The sequence below is a fragment of the Mrakia frigida genome (genome assembly GCF_051309035.1).
Source record: "Mrakia frigida strain ATCC 22029 unplaced genomic scaffold BDY24scaffold_24, whole genome shotgun sequence".
Taxonomy (NCBI): Eukaryota; Fungi; Basidiomycota; class Tremellomycetes; order Cystofilobasidiales; family Mrakiaceae; genus Mrakia; species Mrakia frigida.
In genome coordinates this window covers 144,920-157,983 of record NW_027481257.1, presented here as the reverse complement: position 1 = coordinate 157,983, position 13,064 = coordinate 144,920, and the positions used below count along the sequence as shown (strand labels likewise).

General features: G+C 54.8%; 4 protein-coding genes across 4 annotated transcripts; all 4 read right to left on the bottom strand.

The window, feature by feature from the left end:
- Positions 1 to 496: 496 nt before the first annotated feature.
- ERV29 lies at positions 497 to 2,938 on the bottom strand. Its single transcript, XM_076637911.1, has 7 exons — positions 2,608 to 2,938; positions 2,061 to 2,141; positions 1,895 to 1,949; positions 1,535 to 1,776; positions 1,075 to 1,337; positions 867 to 946; positions 497 to 771 (listed from the first exon to the last, which is right to left on the bottom strand). The coding sequence occupies exons 1-7, from the start codon at positions 2,865 to 2,867 to the stop codon at positions 769 to 771; spliced, it is 984 nt and encodes a 327-aa protein (XP_076494784.1). The 5' UTR covers positions 2,868 to 2,938; the 3' UTR covers positions 497 to 768.
- A 1,539-nt stretch (positions 2,939 to 4,477) lies between these two features.
- On the bottom strand, positions 4,478 to 7,088 carry BDY24DRAFT_127695 (RNA-binding protein). Its single transcript, XM_076635974.1, has 6 exons — positions 6,830 to 7,088; positions 6,128 to 6,168; positions 5,748 to 5,911; positions 5,384 to 5,638; positions 4,887 to 5,212; positions 4,478 to 4,738 (listed from the first exon to the last, which is right to left on the bottom strand). The coding sequence occupies exons 1-6, from the start codon at positions 7,054 to 7,056 to the stop codon at positions 4,537 to 4,539; spliced, it is 1,215 nt and encodes a 404-aa protein (XP_076494783.1). The 5' UTR covers positions 7,057 to 7,088; the 3' UTR covers positions 4,478 to 4,536.
- A 498-nt stretch (positions 7,089 to 7,586) lies between these two features.
- On the bottom strand, positions 7,587 to 8,867 carry MOG1 (Ran GTPase-binding protein MOG1). The gene is made up of 4 exons (XM_076635973.1): positions 8,476 to 8,867; positions 8,285 to 8,401; positions 7,955 to 8,184; positions 7,587 to 7,832 (listed from the first exon to the last, which is right to left on the bottom strand). Exons 1-4 carry the CDS (start codon positions 8,568 to 8,570, stop codon positions 7,705 to 7,707), a joined length of 570 nt encoding a protein of 189 aa, XP_076494782.1. The 5' UTR covers positions 8,571 to 8,867; the 3' UTR covers positions 7,587 to 7,704.
- Position 8,868: 1 nt separating this feature from the next.
- On the bottom strand, positions 8,869 to 12,993 carry BDY24DRAFT_127648 (uncharacterized protein). Its single transcript, XM_076635972.1, has 6 exons — positions 12,768 to 12,993; positions 12,558 to 12,682; positions 12,209 to 12,443; positions 11,966 to 12,081; positions 11,757 to 11,886; positions 8,869 to 11,664 (listed from the first exon to the last, which is right to left on the bottom strand). The coding sequence occupies exons 1-6, from the start codon at positions 12,768 to 12,770 to the stop codon at positions 9,208 to 9,210; spliced, it is 3,066 nt and encodes a 1,021-aa protein (XP_076494781.1). The 5' UTR covers positions 12,771 to 12,993; the 3' UTR covers positions 8,869 to 9,207.
- Between the last annotated feature and the right edge of the window lie 71 nt (positions 12,994 to 13,064).

Genomic DNA, 13,064 nt, shown 5'->3' with positions numbered 1-13,064 from the left:
TTACCGTTTTTTTTTTTACTATGGTTTGCTGCAGATTTTCATCGCTTGAGGGGTAGACCGTAGGTCTCTGAACAGCATCTGTGAGTTATCTGGGCGAAAAAATGCGGGATTTGAAGCGGCAGCGTCGCTTCTTTGGGAAGGGTCCTTAGCGACGGGCTGAACGAGGCCGTTTCTCTTTATTCTCTGTAGTTCTTCTGCTTGTGTCAGCTTGTATTGGCTTTCAAGCTGAAGTAGAAGGAGCTTTGTAATCGAACGGCTTCCCTTCTCTACACAATCTCGATACCGAGAACGAAAACATCGACGACGCGTTTTTCTCCAGCATTGAAGGCCTCTCGCCCGCTCGTTCCTGATCGCAGCCGTTGTGTTTCTACTACAAACCTTCTCCGGTCGATCGAGACTATACTGGTGGGATCGAAAGATTTGACGAAAGCAAAAGATAGAGCTTCCATCTCGTCTACGCGCGCTTGACCTCCCTCTCGTCTCTCTCTGCTGTGAGTTCAAGCAAGAAGGCGAGCATCGATCTCCTCGAAGAACAAGTGAGAGCAAATAGAGATAAAGCAAAGGAAAGGGTTAAAGGACAGTTACGGTATGTACGAAAAGACGAGGGGATGTGCGGGTGGGTGGGGTGAGGTTTCGAGCGGGAGAGAGAGAAAGCAGAGTGGCGGATGCGTTGGTGGGATCGAGCAGAAAGCAATTACGAGTGATAGAGGGAGAGAGAGAAAGAAGAGAGAGAAGAGAGGCTTTGCGTTTGAGTTGGAGTCGAGTTTTTTACTGGAGAGAAGAGGGAACGAGGAAGGGAGAGCGACGCGTCAGTTTTTGAGCCGAGATGAAGGAGGGAGAGGGAGATACGGAGAGTTCGAACTCACGTAGTCCTTCTTCTTCTCGTCGACCGAGATTCCTCCAGGTCCCATGTTCACCAGAAGGAGAAGGCCACCGACGATCGAGACTGGCAAGCAGAAGAGCAAACGACGGTGCGCGAAGAGCGAAAAGCAAACGAGTCAGCTTCGAGCTTCTCTCCCCTGAACCTCTCATGAGATCGCAACAAGTGCGAGAAGATAGAAAGTGGACACTCACGCGTCTGGAAGAAATCGAATCTCAGGTAATCCTTCTGAGGGTGGTTGGGGTGCACGGTCCACCACGAGTTGACGAGGACGTTGAAGCACGAGAGGAGGAGGACGAGGAACGTCGCCGACCACTTTGCCTTGAATCCGACGACGACCATGATGCACGCTCCGAGACCGAAGAGGGAGACGATGACTCGAGCGAAGGACCATTTGCCCTGGAAGACGAATCCGATGAAGAGGAAGATGAGGAGGATTCGACCGGCGAGTTGGAAGCTGATGGGAGGAGAAGGGAGGAAGAGGGAAGGAAGGAAAGAGTTAGCTTGTGAGGACCGAAGATGAGAGACGTATTGGAGGGAGCTCGAGACGCCGTTGAAGAAGGAGGCATTTCTCCAGCTCGAGCTTGAGCTCAACCTCCCGCTCTCGAGTCGACGCAAGCAGTAATGGAGACACGAGAGGAACGTCAAACTCACTACTTCTTCCTGTCGACTTCACTGATGCTAGGCAGTCCAGCGAACAACTGCTTCTTGGATCCCAAGCTCTCACTCAGGACCATCAGAAGCCCACCGATGACGGACAAGTTCCGGAGGAAGAAGGAGAGGTCGAAGATGAGACCGTAACCGAAAGCCTGAGCGACGACGACTCCGAGAAGACCTCCGACGGCGTATTCGGGGTACCTCTTGGTGATGACGAGAGCGGACCCGACGGACATGACCTGGGGAGGGACGAGCCAGAACGAAGGTCGAGGAGATGGACGGAGGTCAGCCCACGTTTCGGAAAGAAGAAGAGAGAGAGCAAGCGTTCGAGCTCTCGAATTAGGCACAAGAACTCACGATGACGTTGATGCTGAGGAAGAGATGAGAGAGTCCCCAAGGGAAGTGTCGTTGACTGCAAAGACGGCGAGGGCAAAGGTCAGTCTTCGTTTAAAACGAAGGAAGGGAGGGAGGTCGGCGGCCCTGGGCGAGGAGATCGAGAATCCAAAACGGATCGAGAACTGACGTTTGAAGGTACCAGAGCTGGTCGCCGAACTGGCTAACGATACGCAGAGAGTCCTCGATGAAGGTAACGACGATGAGGAACCTGAACAAGTGGAGAGAAGCCGAGGAGAGAACAAAAGAAAAGAGGTCAGCTCGAGGGTTCAACGTGGCGGAGTTGGGAAGGCTTTCTAGCTCGTGTTTCAAGGCAGCTCTGTCGAGGAGGGAGCTCGAGAGGGACGTATAGATCTTGGAGATCTAGAGGGTAAGCTCTGAGCTGTAGGGGTCAGAGTGGAAGCTAGGAAGAGAGCGCAGAGAAGGAAGGTGGGACGACGGGGGAGTCGAGCTCGAGCGTTGAGCTCGACGTTCTGCCGTCCTCTCCATCCTCTTAGCGACTCTCAACCCACAACAGCGCAGATACGCATCCCCTCTATACACCCAGAGCACCTCGAGATCCCTCTTCCCTCTCGACAACCAAAAAATCCTGTCGCAAAACCGCCCGTCTCCTTCGTTCCCCTGACCCGTCCCTTCCCTTCCCTCTCTGCTCCTCTCTTGGTTGCTCTGGAACTCACCTAGCAGCAGCAGGCAAGTAGGGCTTCAACGGCTGCGTCACCGTCTCTATAACGTCCTCGACCTTGCTGGTGATCTTCCTGACCTTCTCGAGAGCCTCGCTGTTGATCCCCATCTGCTGAGCGAGTCCAAACTGGCTCTCGTTCCGACTGTGATGGCTGGATCCGGAAGGTCGAGAAGCTGTAGAGGGCTGGTAAGATTGAGGTTGAGGAGGAGGAGGTTGATGGCGCTGAGAAGCAGGGATGTTGATTCGGGAGGTCATCACGCCAGGAGGGAGTTTAAAGCGGGAAGAAGGAGGGGGGGGGGGAAGGGAAAGTTGAACGTAGTGGTTTGCTGTCAGGAGGAGGGCCGAGGGACGGGAGAGAGATCGATCGTCATGAATTTCGGAGATCAAGCCCTTTTTTTTCTTCTTCTTCTTCAGATGAAAGCATGTTGGCCTTGTAGAGAAGCTTCCAGCATCCCGAGAGAAAAATAGTGTCGGTCGAAACCAGAGTACGGGCGGATTTTTGAGGAAGGACGACAAAGACGAACGCGTCCGAGGGGAGGGAGGACTGATTTGGAGAGGCAGTAACGACGAGATGACGAAGAGAGTTGTTGCTGGGTTTAGAGGTAGGAGTACTTATGAAGAACCAGGGAACGGAAAGGGGGCAGATGTGATGAACTTTGACGAGCTCTGTTCTACGGTGAGCGCGCGTCGAGAAGAAACACGAACGGATAAACATCAGCCGCCAAAGCGAAGCTAGTCCATCCTCAACTTGCAGTCTCAGCGACGAGGGTGCTTATTAGTACTGTGAGCTCGAGCAGAACGCCTTGACGCGTCGTCGCGAAATCGTGCGTCGAACGAGAGCAGAGAGACGGAAAGTTCTCCTCCTCCTTCCCTTTGATCTTCAACAACCGGTCTTTCACACGCGCTTTGAATATAAAAGCACCGTCCGTCCCCAGACTCAGGCGGCGAGGGCTTGAGCTGAGCTGAGCTGAGCAGCGGGGAAATCAAAGAGGGGAATCCATCTCGATCTCGACGCGTTCCAAACCCTCCCGTCCCTTTTCTCTTCTCTTCTCTTCTCTTCTCGTTATTTTTCTCCAACACGCCCCTCGAAACAAGAGACAAGAAAAGCAAAGCATCTCAATCCCAAGAGCCCTCGAAACCTCGACCAGCACCGTGCGAAATCAAAAACGAAACGTCTCCCTCCCTCTCCTCACTCCTCCTCTCCCCAACCCAACCTAGTAAGGCCTAAAATGACTCTGTCCCTTCGTGTTGAACCTCGCCGGTCCCGTCCCTCCAGCAGCCCCAGCGACTCCTCCACCAGCGGCGGCGGCGGCGGAAGGCGATCGTCCTCCTGCGGGTCGAGCACCTCCTCCGACGTTGTTGTTAGGTTGGAGACCCATCTGCTGCTGAGGTTGTTGTTGCATGAGGAGGGGGTTGAAAGGCATGCTGTGGGATGTGGGAGGAAGAGGAAAGAGGAAGAGGAAGAGGAAGAGAGAGAAGGGAGAGGAAGAGGGAGAGAGTCAGCGACGAAACGACGCAACTTCCGCTCGACTTCGCTCGTCCGAAAACTTCAAGCGAAAACTCACCCTCCCATCATCCCCCTTCCACCACCCATCCCACCCATCCCTCCCATTCCCATCATTCCCATCATCTGCGGGTTCATCATCCCCATCCCTCCCATCCCACCCATCCCACCCATGCCCATCCCTCCCATCCCGTTCATTCCCATTCCTCCCATCCCGTTGTTCATCATCTGAGGCTGCTGCTGCTGTTGTTGAGGTCGAAGAGCAGCGGCTCCAGCGGCGGCAGGGGAACCAGGGTTGTTGAGAGGGGAGACGGCTCCGGCGAGGGGGTTGGGGAGCTGTTGTTGTTGGAAGGAGGGGTTGATGGCTCCGCTGGAGGAGAGAGGAACAAAAAGAGGGAGAGAGAGAGGGAGGGGAGAGGGTCAGCTCGAGCGATCGGTCGATGAGGGCTTGGGACGAGAGGGAGAGAGAAGAGGGCTCGAAACGAGACGCGTCGAACGCTCCTCTTCCTCGTCCAACTCCTCGTTAATCGAAAAAAAAAGAACTAGAACGTACTTCATCATCCCAGGTCTCGGCCCACCCCCACCCATCATGTTCATCTGGTTAGGCATCATTCCTCCTCCCCTGCGAACACGAACGAGCGAAAACAAAAACCAAAGGAAGGTCAGCGCTCGAACTCCGACGAACCGAAACAAAAACGCGCCTCGTCTCGTCTCTTCAAAGTCCAGCCCATAAAACTCGGCAAGACGTATAGAGAGAACGCGCTACTCACATCATCCTCTGATACATCTGCTGCATCGCATTCTGATCCATCCCCATTCCTCCCATTCCTCCCATCCCCATTCCCATCCCTCCCCCCATCCCACCCATTCCCATCATCCCTCCACCAGGGAACCCACCAATCATCCCCGCTCCTCCTCCTCCTCCCATGGGCATCTGCATCCCTGAGCCTCCGAGGTTGTTCATGAGCGGTTGAGGTCGGTACTCTCCTGGTCGACCGGGGAGACCTCCTTGACGGTTCTGGTTGTTTTGGTTTTGACCGGGGTTGTTGGGGTTCCCGTCTCGACCGGCTCGGGGTTGGGCTCGTTTGACTTCGACCTGATGAGAGGAAGGGAGGGAGGGAGGGAGGGAGAGGTCAGCGAGAGAAGAACGAGAACGAGAACGAGAACGAGACGGGAGGGACGCGTTTCCTCTCTTCCTTCCTTCTTCGACGGCTCCTTCCTTCCTCCAAAACGAAAGCGAAGAGAAAAGTAGAAACTCATAACACACCTGCTTCCCCTCAATCTCGACCATCCCGATAGCCAAACACTTGTCGCACCCCGTCTCGTCCGCAAACGTGACGAACCCGAACCCTTTGCTCCTGGCGGACTCTCGATCGACCATGACCTGAGCGTCGAGGACGACTCCGAACTGGGAAAAGTACTCCTTGACGACTTCGGTGGTGGTGGAAGGAAGCAAACCTCCGATGAAGACCTTGGAGGCTCGCTTGTGCTCTTGGTGGGGGATGGCGCGTTTGGGGTCGATCTGGATGGAGTGAGGACGAACGAAAGAGAAAATCAGCGAAACGTCGAGAAGGAACGTTGCGAGAGGTTGAGAACGACGAAAGAGAGAGAGAGAGGACTCGAGAACTCACAACCTTCCCGTCAACCGTGTGCGAGTGCTGAGCGACAACCTTGTCGACGCTCTCCTTCTCGAAGTAGGTGAGGAACGCGAATCCTCTCGAGCGTCCCGTAGGATCTCGCATGATGGTGCAGTGATCGATGGATCCGAACTGAGCGAAGTAGGCCTTGAGGGATTCTGGCGAGCCGAAGGCGAAGACGAGGGACGAAGCCGAGGAGGGACGGACGGAGGGAGGGAGAAGAAAGAGGAACGACGACGAGAAAAACGAGCGGAACGAACGAAAAATGAGAAGGAAGAAGTTGAAGAGTTAAAAAAGCAAAAACGGAAGGAGTCAGTAAAAACGATTGCTACAAACTGAAAGCTAGCGAAAGGGAAGAAGAGAGGGCTAATCACCATCGGTCGTCTCCCAGTTCAAGCCTCCGATGAACATCTTGCTGTTCGATTCGATTCAACACGTTCGCACAGAGAGAGAAAGACGGGGTTTGGGGAGGGGAAGTGTTTGAATATCAGCAACCTAAGAACGAAGGAAAGCTGCTGCTGCTAGTACGACGACCAAGCTAGAAACGGGAGGAGTGTGATTCGGAACAGAGGAAGGGAGAGGGCTGAAAGACGATGGGAAGGTTGGGTTGAGCAGAGAGAGAGAGGGAAGGTTTGTTTGAACGCTAGGTGGTTGAAGTCTAGCGTAAGCGAGGAGAGCTGCTTTGTAGCGATAGCGAGAGTAGCGACGAAACGAAGCCGCTCGGGGAGGTGGGCGAAGGAGGAAGCGATGGGAAGGAGGGAAGGAGAGAGACGAAGGGTAGAGCGAGAGAAACGAGCGAAACCACGGATGAGGGGGTAGATATCCCCTCCTAGGTAGGTACAGCGAATGCCTCCGAGACTCATAGGAAGAGATACGGAAAGAAAGGAATCGTGGAGGGAAAGACGAAAGGTCTCCTCCACGGCGTCGAAGGGAACGACCAACGAAACTACACCCTTCAAAGACGAAATACTCCTTCACCGGAACAGACTCATCCCCACTAGGAGGGGATGCAACCAACGAAGCGAGCGCGAGCGCAGAAAACAACAAAGCAAAAGAAAAACGAGATCTAGACTAACCCTTCGTCAGGCATCTCGCTCGGACGCATCACGACGTCGTCTCCTCCTCCTCCTTGAGCTCCTCCTGATCCAGAAGCGACGGGTTGCTGGGAAGGAACCTTCTTGGGGATCGAAGGGAGAGGAGCGAGAGTCGAGGTGGTGGTGGAAGCAGCAGCGGGAGCGGTGGAGGAAGGAAGGGAAGCAGCAGCAGCAGCGGCAGGAGGAGGAGCAGGATCCTCCTCGACCATCAGAGGGTCGTCGTCGTCGCCGTCTATAAAGAAAGAAAGAGGGAGAGAAGGAGGTCAGGATAGGGGCAAACGAGAGAGAGAGAGAGAGGTGGATGGATGGGTGAGAGACGGGAGAGGGAAGGAATGGGGGAAGGAGAAGGGAAGGAGAAGGAGGTGCTCACAAAGGTCGGTATCGTCAGGGCCATAGAGGTCGATGTTGTCTATTAAGAAGGGATCCAAAGGGGTCAGTACGAAGAATGAAAGAGTAAGGGTGGAGTGGGACAGCTTACCTTGATCTGAAGGAGCCATTGTGAGAGGAAGGAGGGGGGGGAGGGGAGGGGAAGGTGGGTGTTGGGCGGCAGAGGAGGAGGAGGGTCTCGTTAGCATCCTCGCCTCTGGATTTTTTGGATCCGAAGAGAGCTTTTCGTTAGGATTGGTATGTTTCTGAGTCAACCGAGCGAGTCGAAGGTAAAGGCTCTTGATCGAAAACAGCTTCCAAAAACGAGTTTTCTGAGAAGACGAGGATCGAGAGACGAAAGAACGAGAAACGCGTCCGATCCCTCGCTCGTCGACTCCCACTCTTCCCACAAGCCTCTTCCTCGCACTTCCATTCAAAATCTCGCCTCTCATCCACGTCGACGCTCAGCAGAGTATCCTCATCGAAAAAAATCAATCAGCGAAAAGCCCCCACTCCACAACCTTGAACGATCTCGTCGCCTCCTCAAACACCTTCTCCCCGAACGCTCTCAACTGCTCCTCCGGACAGTTCACCGTCAAGAGGATGTCCGTTTTCTTGCCTGGATCAGCGAAATGAGGAGTAGAAGCGAGTCAGATTCCTTTGGAACCTAATCCAGGTCGACGAGCCCTTTCCACAGGGAAGCGACGACGTGAAGACGAAACGACGAAACGAGAAACTCACCTCCAACCCTCCACACTCCCAAAAAGATACAAACTTCCTCTCCGGCACCCTTCCCGAACTTGGGGACGACCTGCGTTCCCTTGAGCGTAGCCAGCGGGGGTTGGTTCGGTGGGGAGGGAGGGAGGGAGGAGAAGGTGGTTGGGCTGGAGGAGGAAGAGGGAGGAGCGTTGAAAGCGAGGATTTGGGAGGAGACGGAGGAGTTGTCGTGCTCTAAGGAGGAGAAGTGGAACCTAGGGGATTAAGAACGAGGTTCAGAGGGTCTATAAGAAGTTTTCAAAGGAGCGAGAGGGAGAGAAACGACGAGGACGGGAGGGGAGGAAGGGAACGAACTTTGCTACGGCTTCACACTCGTCTCCTTCGACCTGTTGAAGGATTTCGATTATGTAGGAGATGTCCGAGTCGGGAGAGAGGAAGACTTCTTGAGTATCTGGAACTTGACGGAGATCGCTTCAAGGAAGAACAAGGGGAAGGAGGTCAGCTTCGTGTTGGTTGAGCTCAAGAGAAGGGAGGAAGGAACGAACCTCGCATCGATGAGATTCGTAGGTAACGAGATGGTGAGAGCTCCACCGAAGAGAGGTCTGGTAGAGTAGGAGGGTGAAGGGTTGTGAGTGGTCATTCTTGAAGTTGAATCGTGGCCGTTGGAAGAGAAGGAGAAGGAGGAAGGAAGGGAATCTCAAGTTGACCTTCAACGACATTTGTCTCCTTCCCTCCCTTCCTCCCTTCTTCGGTCGCCATGTCCTCTCCTCCTTCCACACCGCCTCAGAATACCCTCGCCTCGCTTCGACAACCAACGGATTCTCGAACTCGAGAACGAGAACGTCCAGCTTCAAGCTCGGTCCTCCGGCATGGCTCGAGTCAGCGTCGCTTTCTTCTTTTGGTGTCGATTTCTAGAGCAATCTCTCTGTTCTCGCTCTTCTCGCTCTCTCTGCTACCCATCTTTCACCACCTTTCAGAGAACGAACACGAGCATTAGAGAGCAATTCGCAACACAATGATCAAACAGCAAGGAGAGAGAGAAAAAACGAGACGCGCCGATCGAAGTGAGAGAAAGGAGAGGGAGGAGAACGCGTGAAGGGAGGTAAGCAAAAGGAGGATGGGTAAAAGAAAAGGCGAAAGAAGATGATCACAGAGCAGGCAAGGGGAAAACAGAGAACGAGAGCACGAGCAGAGAGACAAAAACGAAGGCCCAAAAAGCACAAAGATCGAGAGAGATTCGAGATCGAAACCAAAGATAGAGAAGAGATCTACAACGTTCAGTCGTCATCCATCTCAACGTAGGTAGGTTTGGTCGGCTTCCTCAGACAAGAGATGGATGTGGTGGAGGAGGAAGCGGTGAGGGAGGAGGTGGTCGAGGAGAAGACGTCGGGTCTGCTCTTGAGAGGCGGGAGTTTGTTTCGGGACGACGAGGACTGGGGCGGTAAAGATCCGAGGTTCCTCTTGGACGGTGACGAGCGAGGTTTGGGTCGAGGAGGAGGGGAGGAGAAAGCGAGGGGAGTGGATCCGAGCTTGGGTTTGGTGTTGGCCTCCTCTGCGTCCGAATCGAGATCGAAGATCTCCTGCTTGACTCCTCCTCCTAGTTTCAACTTCGACCTCGACAGTCCACCTTGAAGAGGAAGGGAATCCATTTCCCTCTCCTTCCCCTTCCTGCCCTTCTCCATCCCCGACCTCTTCGTCGCAGGACTCGGCGAGAGACTCCTCATCGGAGAGAGTCTCCTCGCAGGACTGTACGGAGCTCCCGAGGTGGATCCTGAAGCCACAGCTCGTCGTTTCCTGTCGGGAGTTCCCAAGTTGAAGGCTGGATTGGCGTCGAACGCGTCGAGAGGGAATCCGTCGTCGAACTCGTCGTCGGAGAGAGTGTCTGGGATGGAGGCGGAAAGGGCTGAGAGGGTTCGTTTGAGAGGGGATCGTTTTTGGAGTTTGGAGGGGTGAGGTCGATCCGAATGAGAGGTGGATGAGGAGGCTGAGAGCGTAGGTTGGAGGGATCTGAGTGTAGAGGAGGAGGCGACGGGAAGCTTGGAGGAGGAAGCAACGGGAGGAGGAAAGTCGGGGAGTCGAGAGGGAACGCGTCGGAAAGATGTGGTTCGTTTGGGCGAGGGAGATTTGGGGAGAGGAGCCTGTCGTTCGTCCTCCGAGTCGTCTGAGATGTCGATGACCTCAGCGAGAGGAGGTACCGATCCCTTTGACGAGTTTCGTGAGGGAGCTGCTGAACCTCCTCGAGCCGATCCTCCTCCACTCGACAACGACGGTGCTCGAACAACCTCCTTCTCCTGCCCCTTCCCCTTCTCCATCGGTCTCGGCTTGACTCCCTTCGTCACCCAGGAGTTCATCAACCCAGCTCCCTGCCTCAACTCCTCCGCCTTCGCTTCCTTCACCCTCGCTCGCTCGACCTTCGCGGCGAGGAGATCCTTCTTCTTCTGCTCCTTGAAGGCGACGAGTCCCTCGAACTCTGCGATCTTGTCGGGATGGGTGAGCTGAAGGATGAGAGCTGGGATCCAGAGGATGACGGGGGCGGTTGGGTTGAAGGGAGGAGTAGGCTTGGATTTGGATTTGGAGCGAGGTTTGCCGGAGGGAGAGGAGGAGCCTTCCTCGTCGTCGTCGTTCTCCCCTCCTTCTTCACCGGACGCATCTTCTCGTCCTCCCGACGGCTGGAAGTCCCCATCACGATGGGAAGCCTCGGCGAGAGAAGAGTGAGCGTTGGCGTATTCCATGTCGTTCGTGAAGTCCTCGTCCTGTTCTTCCTCCTCCTCCATTTCGGGATCCGAGGCGACGCGACGAGGAGCTCGACCTTTGCCCTTGCCCTTGACTTTGGACGACGACGGACCAGCTCGAGGTTGGCTTAATGAGGGAGCCGAAGAGAAGGAGCGAGGTTTGACGTCCGAGGGATCGATGATTCCTCCGTTGGTGAGGCCGTGGACGGTTTCGACGTTGAACCGAGACGTGTCGAAGACGCATTGGTACTCCTCGAGAGCTTCTCCGGTGTTGGCGTGAAGACGCTTCTTCTTGATGTTGAGAAGGAAGGCGTACGAGTCTCCGAACGGTCGAGATCCAGGTTTCCTCTTCTTCTCTTCCTGGTCGTCGTCGCTCTCTCCAGATCGTCGTCGGCTGGGGAGGGAAGTCGAGGTCGAAGGGTCGTGTCCGACGGGATCGAAGAACTCGTCCATCCGATGGTTTCCCGACGAAGAAGAAGGTAGCGGCGTCAACCCTAACCTCTCACACTCCCTTGACCAAGTCCCAGGTTGGTCGATCTCCTGCATCATCGCTCTCCTGACGGCTCCCTCCCAGATCCGAGCACACCCTCGCTTCAGCACGACGTCCTTCCCTTCCCACTTCAGCTCCCTCTCCATAATCCTTCCGAGGTCGGCGAGTCCAAGTCCATCCAGAGCTCCTCGACTCTCCTTCCCGTGGAACCCAGGCCATCGAGCTTGTCCGGTCGTTCCAGAGGTGATGGGATGGACGTATTGTTCCAGGATCGAGACGTCTGGGAAGGTGTCTGACGAGGCGAGGAGATCGGCGTCGGCCTTGAACTTTTTGCCGAGGAAGCCAGTAGAGTTGGTTCGAAGCTCCTCGCAGATGTTGGTTCGGAAGCGAGGGAGGAAGACGTTGGTGAACTCTGAGCGAGGAAGTTTGTTGTACGCGTCGTAGAGCTGATCTGCGAATCCTGCTCGACCGAGAGCGAGAGCCTTCTTGGGACCGAACTGCTTGGATCCCTTCTGTAGGAGAGGAAGGAGAGATTGGAAATGAAGATCAGATCGGTGTGCAAGATGAAGAGAAAGAGGGAAGAGCAAGAGAGAACAGAACAAACCTGATCGTAGTCTCCCCCCGACATGAGAGCAGCGAGGACGAGCGAGTGATGGCTAGTTTGATGGACTTCCTCAAGGTCAATGAGATCGTAGACCTGAAAGTCGACGAGGTATCCCTTCTTGGATTTGGTGCTGAAGAAGTTGGAAAAGAGCAGCGATCAGCAACGAGTCTCGAGCTCTCTCCTCCTCCCTCCCCTTCCCTCAAACTCACCTGACGTACACCACGGTCGCGCCAAAGATCAACACATCTACGTCCTCCGTCTGAACAGCATCTAGGGAACCTTCCGAACTGAGATAAGCGAGCTCTGCCTCGGCTTCTCCAGGAGCCTGAAGCGACAGAACGAGAGAAGAAAGCAAAGGTCAGCTCGACCTCTCCTTCCTCTCCTCCCCTTCCCGTTCCCTCCACGCATACACCCACTCTGCCCCAAACCCAGCAAACCCAGCATGTACTCACAGTCCACGAATCGAACCCAAAAGCGTCAATCATCTCTCTGAACGCCCTCTCGTTCGCCATCCCTCCTCCCTTCGTCGTTTTGGGCACCGTCTTCCCTCTCTTGACGTCCGGACGAGCGTTCCCATCGAAGACGAACAAGGGGCGAATGGGGAGTCGAAAGAGGGAAGCGAGTCGGTAGAAGAGTGCATGGAGAGGATAGTCCGAGTTGGCGGTTTTGACTTGAAAGAGCCAGATGCTAGAGGAAGAACAACGAAAGGGAGGAAAGGAAGGGAGAGGGAGGGGGAGAGCGTCAGTCAACATGTCCTCTTTTTCGACCAGCGAGATCGCAAGGGAGGGTGGAAGAACTGACCTAGCATCTATACCTAGTTTGAGATGACGACTTCCATCGGGTTGGAGAAAACCATCCTTCCAGGCGAGCTCGACGAGGGTCGAGGAGTTTGACGGGGTCAGCTCCTTCCAGAGGGAGGGAACACCCTGCGTTTCGTTCAGTCAAAAGAAAGGGAGAAGGTTAGCATGTGTCTACTCAGATAGTAAGAAAGGGTGAGAGACTTCGACTGACCATGGTCTAGTACGATCCTTGCCTTGAGCGAAGAAGAAGGAAGAGGAGAAGGGAGGGAGAGGAGTGGCGGGCAAGAGAGCGGGCAAGAGAAGGCGAAGGAGGGAGGAGAGCACTGAGAGATCGGAATTGACGAAAGGTCGGAAAGGGAGGGGTGGGGGCGGAGGGTATACAAGAAGAAAGAAGGGGGCCGAGCACAAGCAAGCAAGAAGGGGGTGAGGAAGGAGTGGGAACGAGATCGAGCTGATCAGAGCTTCGGATTCAGTTTGATTTCATTCTTTGCAGTTTGATTTCTTTCTT